At 39.6% G+C, this 15,540-nt stretch overlaps 1 protein-coding gene across 1 annotated transcript in view; it reads right to left on the reverse strand.

Annotated features, from left to right (window-relative positions):
- The window catches only part of EFL1 (elongation factor like GTPase 1), a 601,029-nt gene that overhangs the window by 105,430 nt on the left and 480,059 nt on the right, over positions 1 to 15,540 (reverse strand). The window contains exon 17 of the mRNA XM_089676417.1: positions 2,753 to 2,900. Coding sequence (XP_089532543.1) covers positions 2,753 to 2,900 — 148 coding nt within the window. The remainder of the gene's footprint in view (positions 1 to 2,752; positions 2,901 to 15,540) is intronic.

The following is a 15,540-nucleotide window of genomic DNA, read 5'->3' on the forward strand; positions in this document are numbered from 1 at the left end:
AGTCTGGAATGCACCATTACAAACTCGCACAGGATCCTTTTCATATTGCACTCAAAGCACAATGTGTGTGGTTCGCATCTGTGTGAACCACCTCAATAGGAACACAAAATATCTAGCCTGTCATGAGAATCTGTGAGTTTCAAAACAAATCCAGAATCGAATATGTGTGAACCAGGATGGCTCCATTCACACCTGGGCATCTTGGGATCACAGCAATGTTGCTGTAATCGCAAAATGCAGGTTCAGGTTCCATTATTTTCAATGGTGCCTAAAACATGGTGCGGTTTTGCAGTGATTGTTGTGTGGTAAATTGCATCATGTGTCCCGGGCACTGACAACCCACTCTACACACAAAAACTGGCTCCTAACTTTATTAGCTGGCTCCTAGATTCAAAACAAACTTGTCAAGCCCTGGGCTAGACAACTGGGTTAGAACATCAAACTACAGCTCTTGTGGGTTGTTCCCAGTCTGCAGAGGTCAGAACCAAACAAAAGTGATCCAAGGAGGCAAAACCGGTGAAGGGGCAACAGGGTTATGGGCAGTCAAGGCTCACTGATACACTGATGCACTTGGGGAGGAAGGTTGGTCTGTGTAGGCCGATCCAACAGAAGAGCTACTGTAGCTCAGATTGCAGAAAAATGTAATGCTGGTTCCGATAGAAAGGTGTCAGAACACATTGCGCATTGTAGTTTGTTATGTATGGGGCTGTGTAACCACAGACTGGTCAGGGTGCCAATGCTGACCCATGTCCATTGCCAAAAAGCCTACAATGGGCATGTGAGAGTCAGAACTGGACTACAGAGCAATGGAAGAAGGTGGCTTGGTCTGATGAATCCCCTTTTCTTTTATATCATATAGATAGCCGGGTGCATGTGTGTCATGTTCCGGTGAAGGCAGTGTGGTGCTTTAGGCAATGTTTTGCTGGGAAACTTTAGGTCATGCATTTCATGTAGATGTTACTTTGGAGTCCATGCCTCCATTGGTCAGGGCTGTTTTGGTGGCAAAAGTTGGGTGGTCATAATGTTATGGTTATTGATCATATTGTTTTGGTTGATCGGTGTATATCAGTCTTATCTGTGTTTACATTTGCTATGAAGGCAAGTATTGCCTAGTGTGCTATACTGTTAACTATTATAGGCCAAAAGAGGTCTACCAGAATCCAACACTGTGTTCACAGATCAGATTATAAAATAATGTGTAAAGAAATGTTATGCACTCTTAAATATCTTCAGTACTTATAATCTCCTCACACACACATCTAATGGCTTGCTAAGCTCATGGGAGATACAATTTGGCAATATATTAAAGGGCAAGGATTATCCACAGCCTGATCTAGCAGATAAATATTAGTATACTATTTAGTATATTACCATGGAAGAACTATAAGAAAAAAAAAAGTTTCAAAGACCAGGCAAGATGGAACCTGTAGTTCCTCAACAGCTGGAAGCTGTGGTTTGATTAAGTCTGCATTAGGCTAAAAAATATACAAGCTATTTGTATAATGCCTAACTGATGACTTCCATCCATCCTAAGTCATTCCATGCCCATTATAACAAGTTTTAGGGAGACATATGGTGATCTGGTACTTGGAACAGGGAGCTGGATGCCGGCTGTTCTGTCACAAGGGACAATAAATACTCAGACTCAACAGCTTTTCTAACTGTGATCCAACTACAATACAGTAATATACATCTGTCCTTGTCTTGCTTTGGCACATTAATAGAATGAAGTCAGTCTAATTTATAGCTTATGTGCTAATATATGCACTACCAGTTCAGATATATGGCAAATGTATACAGTGTATAACACATAGCACCACAATGATCTTGCGCCCCCTGCCTGGAAATGCAAATCATGTATATATGTGTGATTTTGTGCAGCCCTGCCATACTTCTGCTTTAGGGCGGAGGGCAAGTGGTTAAACAAATCAGAAGCAATGTGTGGGCATGGTCTTTATATCAAGAGGCCTTCATAGAGTACTAAAATGTGAGGCCCCAAATCAGGTATCATTGCAGCCAAGGTTTCACTTATTATACCCAAGCTTGTAATGTAATAAATAGATAAAATAATATTTGTAACACACAACTGCAATCTGAAAGTAATAATAACCTAATCTTCAGCTCAGCATCAATTATTCAAAGTAGATATTTTTTTTAACGATATCTGAGTAGAAATAAAAACAGCATATGCGAGACTCAGTGTTGCTGAATTTATGGGCTCAATAGAATTAAAGATCAATTTAAAGAAAATTTTATGGATTTTACATCATTTTAAGTCGCCAAAGAAATTCAGCTTGAATAACAAGCCAAGTCCTAAAAATTTCAGCATCAAGCGAGAAAAATATCATTAAAGAACAGAAAGGAAGTCTTCAAGAACAACCATCTGTATCGATAATGCAGTATTAGATACACATATAGATAAATACAGGATTTTATTACAGCTACATCGCTTTTTAATTGGAAAATCCATCGTCCACGGAGCATGTAGCTATAAATGAAACAATCCCATTCAGTGACAAGTAATGAGAGGTAGCCTGCCAAAAAGAGCTCACGATGGATGCAAGGGCAGAGAGGAGGCAGCACTCGCCAGCAGCGCATCATTTTATAGCCATTAATAAATGTACTTAAGGGCCAAAAGATCCTGAAAGATTTTTGGATGAGAAACTCTAGCTAACTAAATGGCATAAATCAGTGCCTGGTCAAAGACAACTATAATATGTTTACAGAAAAATACATATATTGTTTTCCCAACCTTTCTCTTAAGTCATCCAGACAGCGCTGCAAGTGAACCTCTCCTGCTGTAATAAGTACATGTTCTCCTGTCTCCTGGATCAGAACTTCAACACAGGGATCTGCTTGATTTAAAAGCTTCATTCCTTTCACCAACTGTGGCATCTCACCTAGTTAAAAAACAAAACAAAACACATACATATATTTGAAGGGAACCAGGCATTTATGAGCAATGTTTATATGCATGAAGTGGAAAATCCTTAAAGGGTGCATAGCTTAAAACTACCAAATGTGTGTGTGCTTTTTTTTTTTTTTTACTCAGTCTGTTTTTATTGAAATTGCAATAAAAAGTAGGACACAAAAAGGAAAAGGGGGGTAAAAAAGTAAAGCAGCTACATATATTGAGTTGAACATTGGGAGTCAGATATTGTTTCATAATAATATAGGCATACATTGATGACCAACCATAATCGAACATGAGAATCCCCTGAATCCTAGTTCCCACCATCCAATGTAGGTTTGATGAACAGTAATGGTCACGTTGATTTTATGAATGAGGTGGGGCAACATTATGCAATATATACATAAGGGATCTGAGATCTCTGACCATTACGAAGACCCCAAAATACTAAGGGTAATAAATGTTACTGTGTTGCAAGTGAAAGGATAAGGTGGTCAGTGTCAAAACAGGAGAGATGCAGCCAACAATAACCAATAGACATGTGCAATTTGTTTTGTTTGATTCATTTTTCAGATGTATCCGAATCTCCGAATGTACACAGAAACAAATGGCAATGAATCCGAAAAAAGTTGTAACAAAATAAACTAATGCATGTGTGTGACGGGAGTCACTTTGGGTGGGGGGCCCATGGAACACAGCCCCCTTTGGAGGGGTGGGGAGACCCCTGTCTCAGCTCCCCATGTCCCTCTTATGTGTAAGTCACCCTGTGCCTGTTAGGGGTACAGGGTGGAATGTCCTGATATTGTGTAGACATGTATAGGTGGGGTTTGGGGGTTGTTCATTGTTTACTGCCATGTGGTGCATCCCATTGTTCTATTGTGTGTCTTGCTTGGGAGCAAACTATTATGGGATGTATGTGTTTGTGTATTGGCTTGGTCGGGGGTGTTTCCTGTGTGTCTCTTGTTACTAAATGTATTGCCCCGCCCTGTGTATATCTTGTGTCTGTGTTAAAATGAAGCAGTCTATTTCCTGATTTTACTTTGAGTGGTGTCCGTGGATCTGTGTTCGGACAGGGAAGCGGGAGTCTAACAGAAATACCCTAGTGCAGTCGGGGTCCGGTTCCGTTACAATGTGATACTAGTTCGGGCCCATGGGGAAATGAATTCAATTTTCAAATTTGTTCGATAATATGGATTTGGAACATGAATGGATTAGAATTTCATTCTATTCACTAATTCAGATACATATGACGCCAGTTGATATTGTCCAATCAGCTCATGCCATTACTCTTGGTGGATTGGACTACTACCCAAAAATATTGAAACCGTCCGATTCAATAATATATTGAATATATTGCGAACTTCAGGAAAAACTACAAAATCGGTTGCACATGTCTAATCACCAATAGATGTACAAGGAAGAACACTGTTCTTCAAATAAATAAATAAGTATTCTCGTATTTAGATATAGAGGCTCATGCTAGAGCCTTAAAGTCCATATAAAGGACCCATGGGGGTTAATTTACTAAAACTGGAGCACTCAGAATCTGGTGCAGCTGTGCATGGTAGCCAATCAGCTTCTAACTTCAGTTTGTTTAATTAAGCTTTGACAAAAAAAACCCCTGAAAGCCGGTTTCTATGCAGAGCTGCACTAGATTTTTCACTCTCCAATTTTAGTAACTTAACCCCATGGAGTCCATTTGAAAACAACCAAATGTTAATGTGCTGTTGATAAAGAAGCCTGGCAAGTGGAGTAGTACTGTATAGGACATGCAGAAACAGAAAAGACCCCCTTACCTATGGTAAGGTGCATTAAAAATCAGCAGCTATTTTACACTGGCATTTGGCCCATGCATAGTGGTTAAGTGATTAGCACTCTTGCCAACAAAACTGGTCCCTGGGTTTGAATCCCACAAGACATATTTTCATAATAGAATTTGTTTTATCTGTGTTTATTGTAGGTTTCTTTTGATCTGCTCTGATTTCTTCCCACAATCCAAAACCATACTTAGCAGGTTAATGGGCTCCTCCCAAACCCGGCCCTAGGGTTTTTGGAACTAGGACACTGTAGTCGATCTCAGAGGCAAGACCGTAAAGTACTGCATTACACAACGTATGTTCCAATTATATAAATAAGGAAATAGCCTAAGAAAGTGGAAGAACATTTACCACATCTCACTACTGTTGAACCTCTCTCAGTAGTGAATCTTTCCATTCATGCATTCCAATCATAAAAGGATTGCAAATGTTTGTATGGTGCAAGGTAATACGTGGCTTTAGTGAAATAAATTAAAAGCAGGCTTAGTGTACCCAGTGAGTATAAGGAGCATTTACCACAGCTTGAGATCATAAAACATTTAGCAACAATGAACCCTGATATCCTAAAGAAGCACTGGTGCAGAAACAAGGGAAGTAGCTGTGGCAATGGCAACTGGGTGTTGAAGAGGCAAAAATGACCACAATGCCATCTCCTTCTTCACCACACACACTGTAACTTGCCATCCCCACATATTCTTCCTTCATTTTGAGGTGTAGCTCCAACTTTTTCTCATTCAGGCTACTTTTGAGCAATGATGGATATATTCATGCTACCGGAGTCTTACTGATGTCCAGCTAATGATAGCCGAGGTTAGATGGAAGACCTGAGCCATAGATACACAGAATATTAATTACAACAAGTGGAGAATACGCAGACATCCAATGGAGAAGGTCTGGGTGGACACTATGGGGTTGATTTACTAAAACTGGAGAGTGCAAAATCTGGTGCAGCTGTGCATGGTGGCCAATCAGCTTCTAACTTCAGCGTGTTCAGCTAAGCTTTGCCAATAAAACCTGAAAGCTGATTGGTTTCTATGCAGAGCTGCACCAGATTTTGCACTCTCTAGTTTAATAAATCAACCCCAATGCCTCTACTGGAGCTGGCCAGTCATAAAACCAGTAACAGAAAAAATCCTGGTTTTAAAGTAGAATTCTAGGTATTTTATTCTCAGTTTTAAATAGTGGAGGAGAGTTAGACCTTTTTTCAGGTACTTCTCATCTATCACTGGTAAGGTTGCTATTTTCTTGGGGGGGGGGGGGGATACTGGCTTTATGAGCTTTTTGTATTATTAACACTGGCAACAAATCACATTTTTGGCACCTAGGTTAGTAAAATACTGGTCAGGCTGCCTTTAATTTATCCATTGTTATATATGCTCTCAAATATAAAGGTTAGGACCGCACTTTACAGAAGAGCCTTGGTGATGCAGTGTGACTTCCACAAATATATGCAAATGTGTGCAACCAAAACCTCTGTTTTTAATGTAAATTGTTAGACAGTGCCATGTTGGGTTGTTTGCAGGCTAGTTGGTAAGTGTGCTGGGAAATCATGTTTTTTTGTAGTGTGCAATGGCCTTCTATGTACAACTGACTTCAAAAGCGAGTTAAATATTGTGGCGGTTGCCATTCTTGTATACGCTGGTCAGGTGGCACTCCTTACCATGAAGAGATCTCACATCATTAGGACAGGAACTGACAAAAATCTTGAAGATAGACAGTCTGGGTCCTGCTTTAAACATGTCCTACTTCTTATGAAGGGCAGCAGTGAATATTTGTTTTAAAGTGTATGTATGGAGACAACTTGGTTTAGGTCTATATACAGAATTGAACACGTAAAAACCCCTGCCAGGTAATTTTTCTTTTGTCTTTATCTTTTTTAGGGGGAGATTTACCTTCACTTCATGTTCTGGAAATGTATCAGAAAGCGAGAAATCGGGAACTCCCTCTTTGACAGTGGTCACCTGAAAAAGTGTCCCCATTGGAATAATTACTCTAAACTCTTGCTCTAGGGATATCAGTTTTTGTCCTGGTGACAATTGTACCCAGGACTACTCAGATGGCACAGAGACAACCCTACCCTACCCAAAACTAAAAAACAAAATATATTAACATTTTAGCTAACACTTTAACCAATGATATCAAACTTCAGAACAGAAGGTATTCATAGCTTTATTACAGTATTGAAAAATAAATGTGCAATTAGCATATGCAGTAGCTAGTATTATTCAGAATCTACCTTACATGTTGACTTCCGTAAAGGATGTACTACCTGGTTGCTATCGGTTAATGCAGTTTGCTGCTTGCACTGTCTATGGAAAAAAGCCTGACTGCTGAAGGGAAATATGGAAATAAGAGCAGTTAGATGTTACTTTCTCTCCACAGTTTTAGCACGAACCCTGGCTATACACATGAAAGCATTCTCCATGAGAAGAAATAAAATGCACCTCAATTGCCCAGTCTAAGGACTGTTTTGGTCTCGATTTTAATTACCTGATATTCTGTTTTGAAACACAGATCCTTCCATTTTTGATTTACACTGATGTGTGTACATTATGTCTCACATAAAAGCTGTTACAAATAAATAGCACGCAGAACGCCAACAAGTAATTGGAAGTGGATCAAGCTGGCGCGGACGTGACTGTGGTGAATACTACTTAGCAGGTATTAAGCAGTCTTGGTTTATATTCACCACAGAAGCCAATAGCTTTGTTTCTTGAAGGGGAAATGAAGTCATAGTGGATTAAGAGAGCTACTTGGAGAAACTGCAATCTGAATGATAGCAAAAGCTCACAGAATGTACTGCAGGAACGAGGTGGATGGTCTGTACTAAAATGTAATTGCTAAGTGCATGAAAAAAATGTGTTGTGTACTTTTTTTTCTTTTTCTTAACAGGAGAAGACATGATTATCTTTAGCCAAGGGTACTAGAGCTGACATTAAAGTATTACTAAACCCAGGACCCTGCATTCACTATATCTTGTCCCTCACATTACACACAACATGGAAATGCAATTATTTTAGTAAATATAAACTGCTAAATACCTTAACTCATCAGCAGTTAGAGTAGTCTTGTGACTTCTATCAGTGTTAAGCAGAACACTGGTTAAAGCTTGTAGGAGTTTCATTCTTCCCTGACTGTCCTATGAGGCTGCATGACTCCTGACCCTCTGTCTGGACAGCGATGATTGGCCCTGTACTAATCACATGCACTGTCCCAAGAACAAAAACAAACTCTCTAGCAATACACACCAAACTGAGCATGTGAAGCTTGCCACCAAGGCTCTGTTCTATCAGCAGATGGATTGAGGACAGGAGAACAAGGGAAGGTTCAGAGAAGACAGGATCACACAGCCTTTTTACACAATGTGGAGGATTGACCCCTTAGGTTCCATAGTGATATATATAAAGCATGATTTACTGTATATACAGACTGATTTTATTGTTGTGGGTTTAGTAAGACTTTAATTCCCTACAATTCCTGGATAAGGCTAATTTTACCATCACTTTTCTGTAAGAGGTAATTGCACTATATGCTTGCATGCATGCTACCTAAAAACATATTCCCATTTGGAGAGAAGTTACATCATATGTCTCATGTGGCTATTAATGACACAAATGGCATGTATGAACAACTGCCACTTATGTTAAAAATACCTTAAATATGCTAAGCGACTAATCCAAGCAAAACGATAGGGTGAAACTGCCCAATTTACCTAATTATCATAGCAATTTCCACTTCGATCACTCCATATAATTTACTAAGCTGTGTAAAATAACAGTTTCAATACTAATAGTTCTTTGATTCCAAAGTTTTTCTTATTTTGCTGGTCTGTGTAAAATACACTTCACGGCATATATATTTCCAAATGGTCGAAAAATGTTGCCACTGCAAATGCCAAACAGACGGCTAATCAATTCAAATTCATAGTGTGCTCCTAATAGATGGGAAATGAATAGTAGTGGCATCCTTTGGACTGCTTACAAGATTAACTTGAGCCCCCAAAACAAGGATGTTATGTACAATCTGGCAGCTTTTTTTAAAACCTTTCAGTGTTTGAAATGTTGTTTTTTTTTTAATATATATTTTATTAATTATCAATATATCACTTTACCAATAAAGTATCAAAAATATTCACAAATAAACAAATTCCTTATATATCTTCATTCTAAGAAAAAACACCACCCTCCCATTCCCTCCCCCTCTTCCCTAATCTACTCCCCAAATTTTTCTCTTTGTCTCCTTTATGTCCCCGCTCCTCGTCTTTCTCCTTCCCTCTCAAGGCACCCTTCTCCTTCCTTTCTCGTCTATTCTGCATTTTTCCTATTTCAGCTATTTTGTTTATTCTTTGAATTGCTCTTTAAATTTATCCCATTTCTCGCACCTTTCTCTGAATCTCTCCATTCTATCTTCTTCCAAGTGGTAGAGTTCCTCCATCTTGTACACATAGTCAACTGTACATATCCAATCTTTTATTTTGGTTCTTCCTGTTCCTGCTAAAATTTAGGTATCAATCCCTTTGCCACATTTATCAAATGAAATATCATGGAATTCTTATATTTTTCTACTGTAGTCTCCGTTTTATGGAATAAGCATGTGCCTGGCTCTTGCAGGCTCCCCAATACTCCTGAATTTAGGGACACTCCCACCATATATGTGGCATTGTGCCCTTCATCCCACATCCTCTCCAACATAAATGTGATTTATCTATTTGCTGCTTATGTGCCTCACTTGGTGTAATATATCACCTAGCCAAACATTTGTAGTTCATTTCCACCACCCTCATATCTACTGCTCCATGTGCTAATCTAAACATTTTCCTTTTCTGTTGCTCATCAAACGGTATTCCAAGTTCCCTTTCCCACGTCTCCAAGTACAAAAGAGGGGTAACGTCTTATTTCGGTAAGAATTTTGTAAATCTGAGGGGGTACCATGTTTCCATGTTTTATTTATATTAAATTGTTGTTCTGCTCATTGGTCTTAAGGGCTTAGGGAGCGTTAGCACAAAATTTGTTAACTGAAGATATCTCCACTCATTTAACGTAAAAAACTCCTTTTTTTTTTAACTCCTGAAAGGAGCAAATCCCCCCCCCCCCCATCCATTATATCCTTTAACTGTGCATTCCCATTTCTTATTCATTTATCTGAAATATATTCCCTCCCTGGAGGGAAGAAATCTATATCTACCAACAGCATCAACACAGAATTAAACTCCCATCCCATTTGTTTGTGAATCATATCCCAAACCCTAATTGCATTCTGTGTGTAAGTGCTTGTACCTTCTTCTAACATACGTTATTGATGTGGAATCCATACTATCTTATCCAATTGTGTCCCACTAACATTGGACACGAACATTTAAAATCTCTGATTTTACTGGGTTAATTTTTAAATTTGACAGCTCTCCATAATATTTCATTATTTTCATTACATTAGGTAATGTCAACCTAAGGTTAGCCACATAAAACAGCACATCATCTGCATACGCAGCCAGTTTGTGTTCTATCTCCCCTATCCGGACCACTTTTATATCTACACTGTTTCTTACTGTTTGCCAGGAGGGGTTCTAAGGATAGAACAAACAACAGAGGTGAAAGTGGACACCCCTGTCTTGTCCCATTATACATCCTGAAAAACTATGATAACGAACCATTGACCTTTATTGCAGCTGAGGGCTGGCTATAGAGCTTTCCTATCCACTCTCTCATCTTGGGACCAATTCCCAAAATCTCCAATGTGTCTAACTTAAAGCCCCAATCTACCCTATCAAAAGCTTTCTCTGCATAGATTGACAGGATCAGTACAGGGCTTTTTTCTCTCTTGCTTTTCTGTATGAGGAGTAATGATCTTAACCCATTATCTATTCCCTCCCTCCCTCCCGGGGACAAATCCCACTTGATCCAGATGAATCCACTCTGGCATTAGATCTTTAAACCTTGTTGCCAGGACCTTTGCAAATAATTTAGTATGCGTATTTAACAGTGAGATAGGCTGGTAACTAGCACACTGGGTCCCATCTGTTCCCTCTTTTTGTATTAGCGTAATATATGCTTGCAATGATTCCTCTCTCATTTTCATCCCATCTCCTAATGCATTCATATATACACTCAATTTAGGAACTAATTGTTTCTTAAATTTTTTTATAATATCTCACTGTATACCCATCAGGCCCCGGACTCTTCCCAGGAACTGTCCCCTACAATGCCCCTTGGATTACCACCTGTGTTATCCGTTTTCTAAATGTTTTAACCTTTCTTCTTAATCTCAGTAGATTTGCCTCCCTTAAGTACATCTGTCTCTGTCTAATTCTCTCCTCTTCCCCCCTTTTAACTGTTTCTGGTTTATGTCATATAGTTTACTATAACATTTTTTAAATACCTTAGCAATATTAGTGGTCAAATACACTAGTTCTCCATTATCATCCTTAATTTTCTCAATATAATTCCTAGATTTCTTCTTTCAATATGCTCTCAGATATTTATCTGGTTTATTCCCTCACTGATATCTCTCTCCTGCCATCTTGTTAAAAAGTTCTCCTTGTTTCTTCCTCTATTAATTTACCCAATTACTCTCTTTTTTTTATTTGCTGCTGAGTGGCTGTTACTATTCTTTTTTTATGTGACTATTTAAGTTCATATAATTCCCTTAATAGAATACTAATTTTCTTTTACCGTACCTTTTTCCCCAATCGCTATCAAAATTCCCCTGATATATGCCTTATGGGCTTCCCAAACCGACCTGATTTCTACTTCTCCACATGCAACATTATATCAATCTGAGGATCCATACAAAAATTAAAATCCCCTGTCAGTCAGTTTGCCTATTTTGAAATCCAGGCGTCTTCCCAGTATGTTTTTAAGCTAGGCCACTGGATTTCTGTTAAGACAATAAATATTTGCCAATGTACACTCAGTTTCCTGTAATCTCCCCTTCAAGAGCAAGAACCGCCCTTCAGGGTCCTCCATCTTAAATCTTAAATTCTTAGCTATACCAATTCCCACTCCTTTAGCCCACTTAGTAGGTGAATCCGCATAATACCAGGTTGGGTAATATCTAGAATATAGTTTTACGTTTGTTTGGTGTAATAAATGTGTCTCTTGTAGAAATGCTATTCCAATAGATTGTTGTTGTAATTCTCTAAGGATCTTATGCCTTTTCCCTGGTATATTCAATCCCTTAACATTATAAATCATAAGATTGACCTCCTCCATCTCTCCTGTGTATATATTATTTTTTTTTCTTCTCTTTCCCTCTCCTGTTCTCCTCTTCTCCCTTTCCCCTTTCTCTCCATTTACATTCTTTAAACCCAGGGTTCCATCAGCCTTTTGAGGGAGCTCTGAGCAATCTCTAACATAGTTCTCTCTCCCCCCTCCCCATATCCCCTCAATCCCCCCCGTTGCTCGTATCTCGTCTTTGAATAACTTGTGGTTCTCATCCCACTGTCAATTCTGAGCTGGGGTGGAGCTCTGACCACAAGCGCCCATCCAGACCGTGTTCCCAGACCCTAGGCAGCATGTCTGGATGTATCTTCAGCTCCCTGTTTCCCGCCTTTCTTCTTAAATTTTCCCTTTATTTACCCTTTATTTAGGAGGCATTATTGAGGAAGGGGAGGAATGAAAGAGAGAAAAAAAACCCCCAAATTAACTGGGGACTATATGCCAGCTATCGCTTTCTATTCCCCTATCCTCTTCCACGCCCTTCTCCCATCCTGAAATGTCCACATGCTGTAATTCAAGTCTCTCACAAAAGTCTTTCAGATCTTATAGAAATTTAAATCTTGCAGAGCAATCGTCTTTCCAGCCAGTTAGGCATGCAGGAAACCCCTAACTGTATCGCACATTTTGTTTTTTCATTTGTTCCAGTAATGGTTTCAACATTCTCCTTCTAGCCAGTGTTTCTGATGATATCTCGGCAAAAATCTGTATATTTACTGCTCTGAATTTTATTACTGGTTTTCCCTTTATCTTCTTCCGTAACTCCACTTTGTCTTTATAATGATGGAATTGTACAATGACATCTCTTGCTTTTTTCATTTCCTCTTTCTTGAGCTCTTTCTATTTTGTGCACTCTATCAAACTTCAGGTGCTCTGTTCATACTCTATCCGTTATTATGTTAAATATTTTCACCAAAGTCTCCCTCAGATCTTCTCCTTCCATGGTCTCAGGTAAGCCCTGTATCCTCAAATTACACCTTCTGTCTCTGTTTTCCTGGTCTTCTAGTTTATATAGCAGACTCCTTTGCTCCTTTCTCACATCTTCCATCTGTTTTTCTAATTTCATTATTGCTTTGGCTTGCTTATCCAATTTCCCTTCAGTTTCTACTACTTGCAACAAAACTTGCCCCAGATCTTTATGTATTGTCGCCATCTCCTGCTTTATAGAGTGCTCCAGTTTCGTAAACATATCTGCTATATCAGCTTTAGTAAGCATCTGTGGGGTCCTCCCTTGCTCTTCAAAGTTTTTCATGACCGACTCATTTTCCATATCTTCCCCTTCAGTATTTTGGCTAATGTTGGACATTCCCATAGATAATCTGGAACGATCCTGGAACGATTGGTGGTTTCCAGCTCTCGCCTGACGCATACTCCTTGATGTCTCTCTGGGGTCTGTCCCTCCAAGTTTTTTTCTTGTGGGGGTATATACTTTTTAATTGAGCTTGTTTGGGAAATCTTTGCCCCCCCACCCTTCCTTGCCGTTTTACTTTTCATGTTATTAATTTACTTCCTTTCTTTTCCCAGCTAGGGATTTACGTCTGTTGGGCAAATTGGGGATATATCTCTCAAAAAAATAGTGTCTCTTAAATTTTCTTTTCCCCAGGGATCTATGATGTCTTCAACTTTCTTATGTCTCTATGCCTGCTCCTTCTGGCCCCCCTGAGTGACCCCCCCCTTTTACTTCAAACAGTGCAGATCTTTATAAAAGTTTGGAAACCCGTTAAGGTTACCTTGGCTACGGATAGGCTTCCTTTCGTCACATGGACCTCTCACACTGCCACACAGCCAATCTCCCATGCAGCAATGGCAAGCTGTTTTTTAGGGGGGGTTATGCTCTATGCAATTTCTCGGGTCCTGGGGATCCTGGACTGTCGGAGCAGGCTTGTAACATAAAGGTCGGTCGGTGGGGCCAGGCTCTCCTCCGTACAGAGCCAGCCAGTGTCTCTGCTTCTCAATGCTCCTCCACAGTGGCCACGTGACAACCCGGCGTCTGACACTCCAGCCTCTGGCAGGGTCCGCCTCCCCTCAAGGTAGCCACATCCTCTCTCTCTCTGTCCTCCACCTCCCCACCTCTGCCCGTCTCCGACGGTCCTATACACAGGGGACCTGCTCTCCAACAAGGTCCCCAAGCTTCAGCGGCCCCGAACCCTGGGTAAGTAAGAGCCTCCTGGGCACTCCTATCTTGCGGGGCACAGGTAGCGCACACCTATCCAGGAGCTCTCACACTGAGCTCCTGGCCAGCGTCATGCTCAGGATTCTCCACCCTAGTGACAAAATTGTGTTCTTATAGTTGTAATAATACTTTTATAGTATTCCTCTGCAGGGGTTTAGGTATCCTTTGGACTAATTATGTATATGAATGCAGTACCATTTTTTTCTAAAAAGGAAAGCACATGGGTACTTCAAGGTGACTTTTATAGTACAACACCTGTTTATAGGATCCAAGGAGCAGGGCCCTCAAATCCCTCTTGTATCGAACTGTATTGTTACTGTATTGTCTCCCACTATAATGTAAAGCGTTGAGGAAACCGTTGGCGCTATATAAATCCTGTATATTAATAATAATAATGAGGATGTGTGGGTATATTAAAGCTGAATTCTTTGAATTTATCCATTTTGTAAAATGTGCTAGTATACTATGAGTCAAGTCAAGTAAGGAGCATGCCATCTCATGGACTTGTAGGATAAATCAGAAAAGCGCCAAACCAAAAAGAAAAAAGAAATATTAAATAAACAAATCTAAAAATAAATCGAAATAAGCAGCAAACCTGAACCCAAAATTGGTATAGTTATTAGATAGATATAGGAATGCGTTAATATATTAAATAATAAAAAAAATAAAACAACAAAAAAAGTGTCCATATAATTCTATGTGAAAGTCCAAACACCATACAAATGCTGGAAAATCATGTGGAAACCATAACACCGTGATAAATCCACCACCAAATAAATTGGATAAACTCACCAGAGCTATATGCTGATCAAATTATAAATCAGCATAAGCGCTATTGCTCTGGGAGCGATGAATGTAGGGAATATCTAGACTCTAGAAGCAATACTCTGAAGCTGTAGACAATATCCAGACTCTAAGAGCAATACTCTGCAGCCAGTCACTCAGCATGGACGTAACCTTTCATATAACCCTCATTTCTCCATACATATTGGAACCACACTCAGGAATAAAGAGAGGACACCAGCATAATCAGCATAGAAAGGGGCTCATCCATTTCCTTTTCTATGCTGATTATGCTGGTGTCGGCCTGGACACCTTGTTTGTGAGTGTTACCATGTTTTAATAAATGTGATTGGTCTTAAACGTGCTGCACCATCATGTCCTCTCTTTATTCCTGAGTGTGGTTCCAATATGTATGTAGAAACGAGGGTTATATGAAAGGTTCCGTCCATGCTGAGTGATTGGCTGCAGAGTATTGCTCCTAGAGTCTTGATATTGTCTACAGCTGCAGAGTATTGCTTCTAGAGTCTGGATATTCCCTACATTCATCGCTCCCAGAGCAATAGCGCTTATGCTGATTTATAATTTGATCACCATATAGCTCTGGTGAGTTTATCCAATTTACTTGGTGGTGGATTTATCACGGTG

The sequence above is a fragment of the Staurois parvus genome, unplaced genomic scaffold, assembly GCF_062004578.1.
Source record: "Staurois parvus isolate SC_StPar_1 unplaced genomic scaffold, SC_StPar_1.0 ptg000168l, whole genome shotgun sequence".
NCBI lineage: Eukaryota > Metazoa > Chordata > Amphibia > Anura > Ranidae > Staurois > Staurois parvus.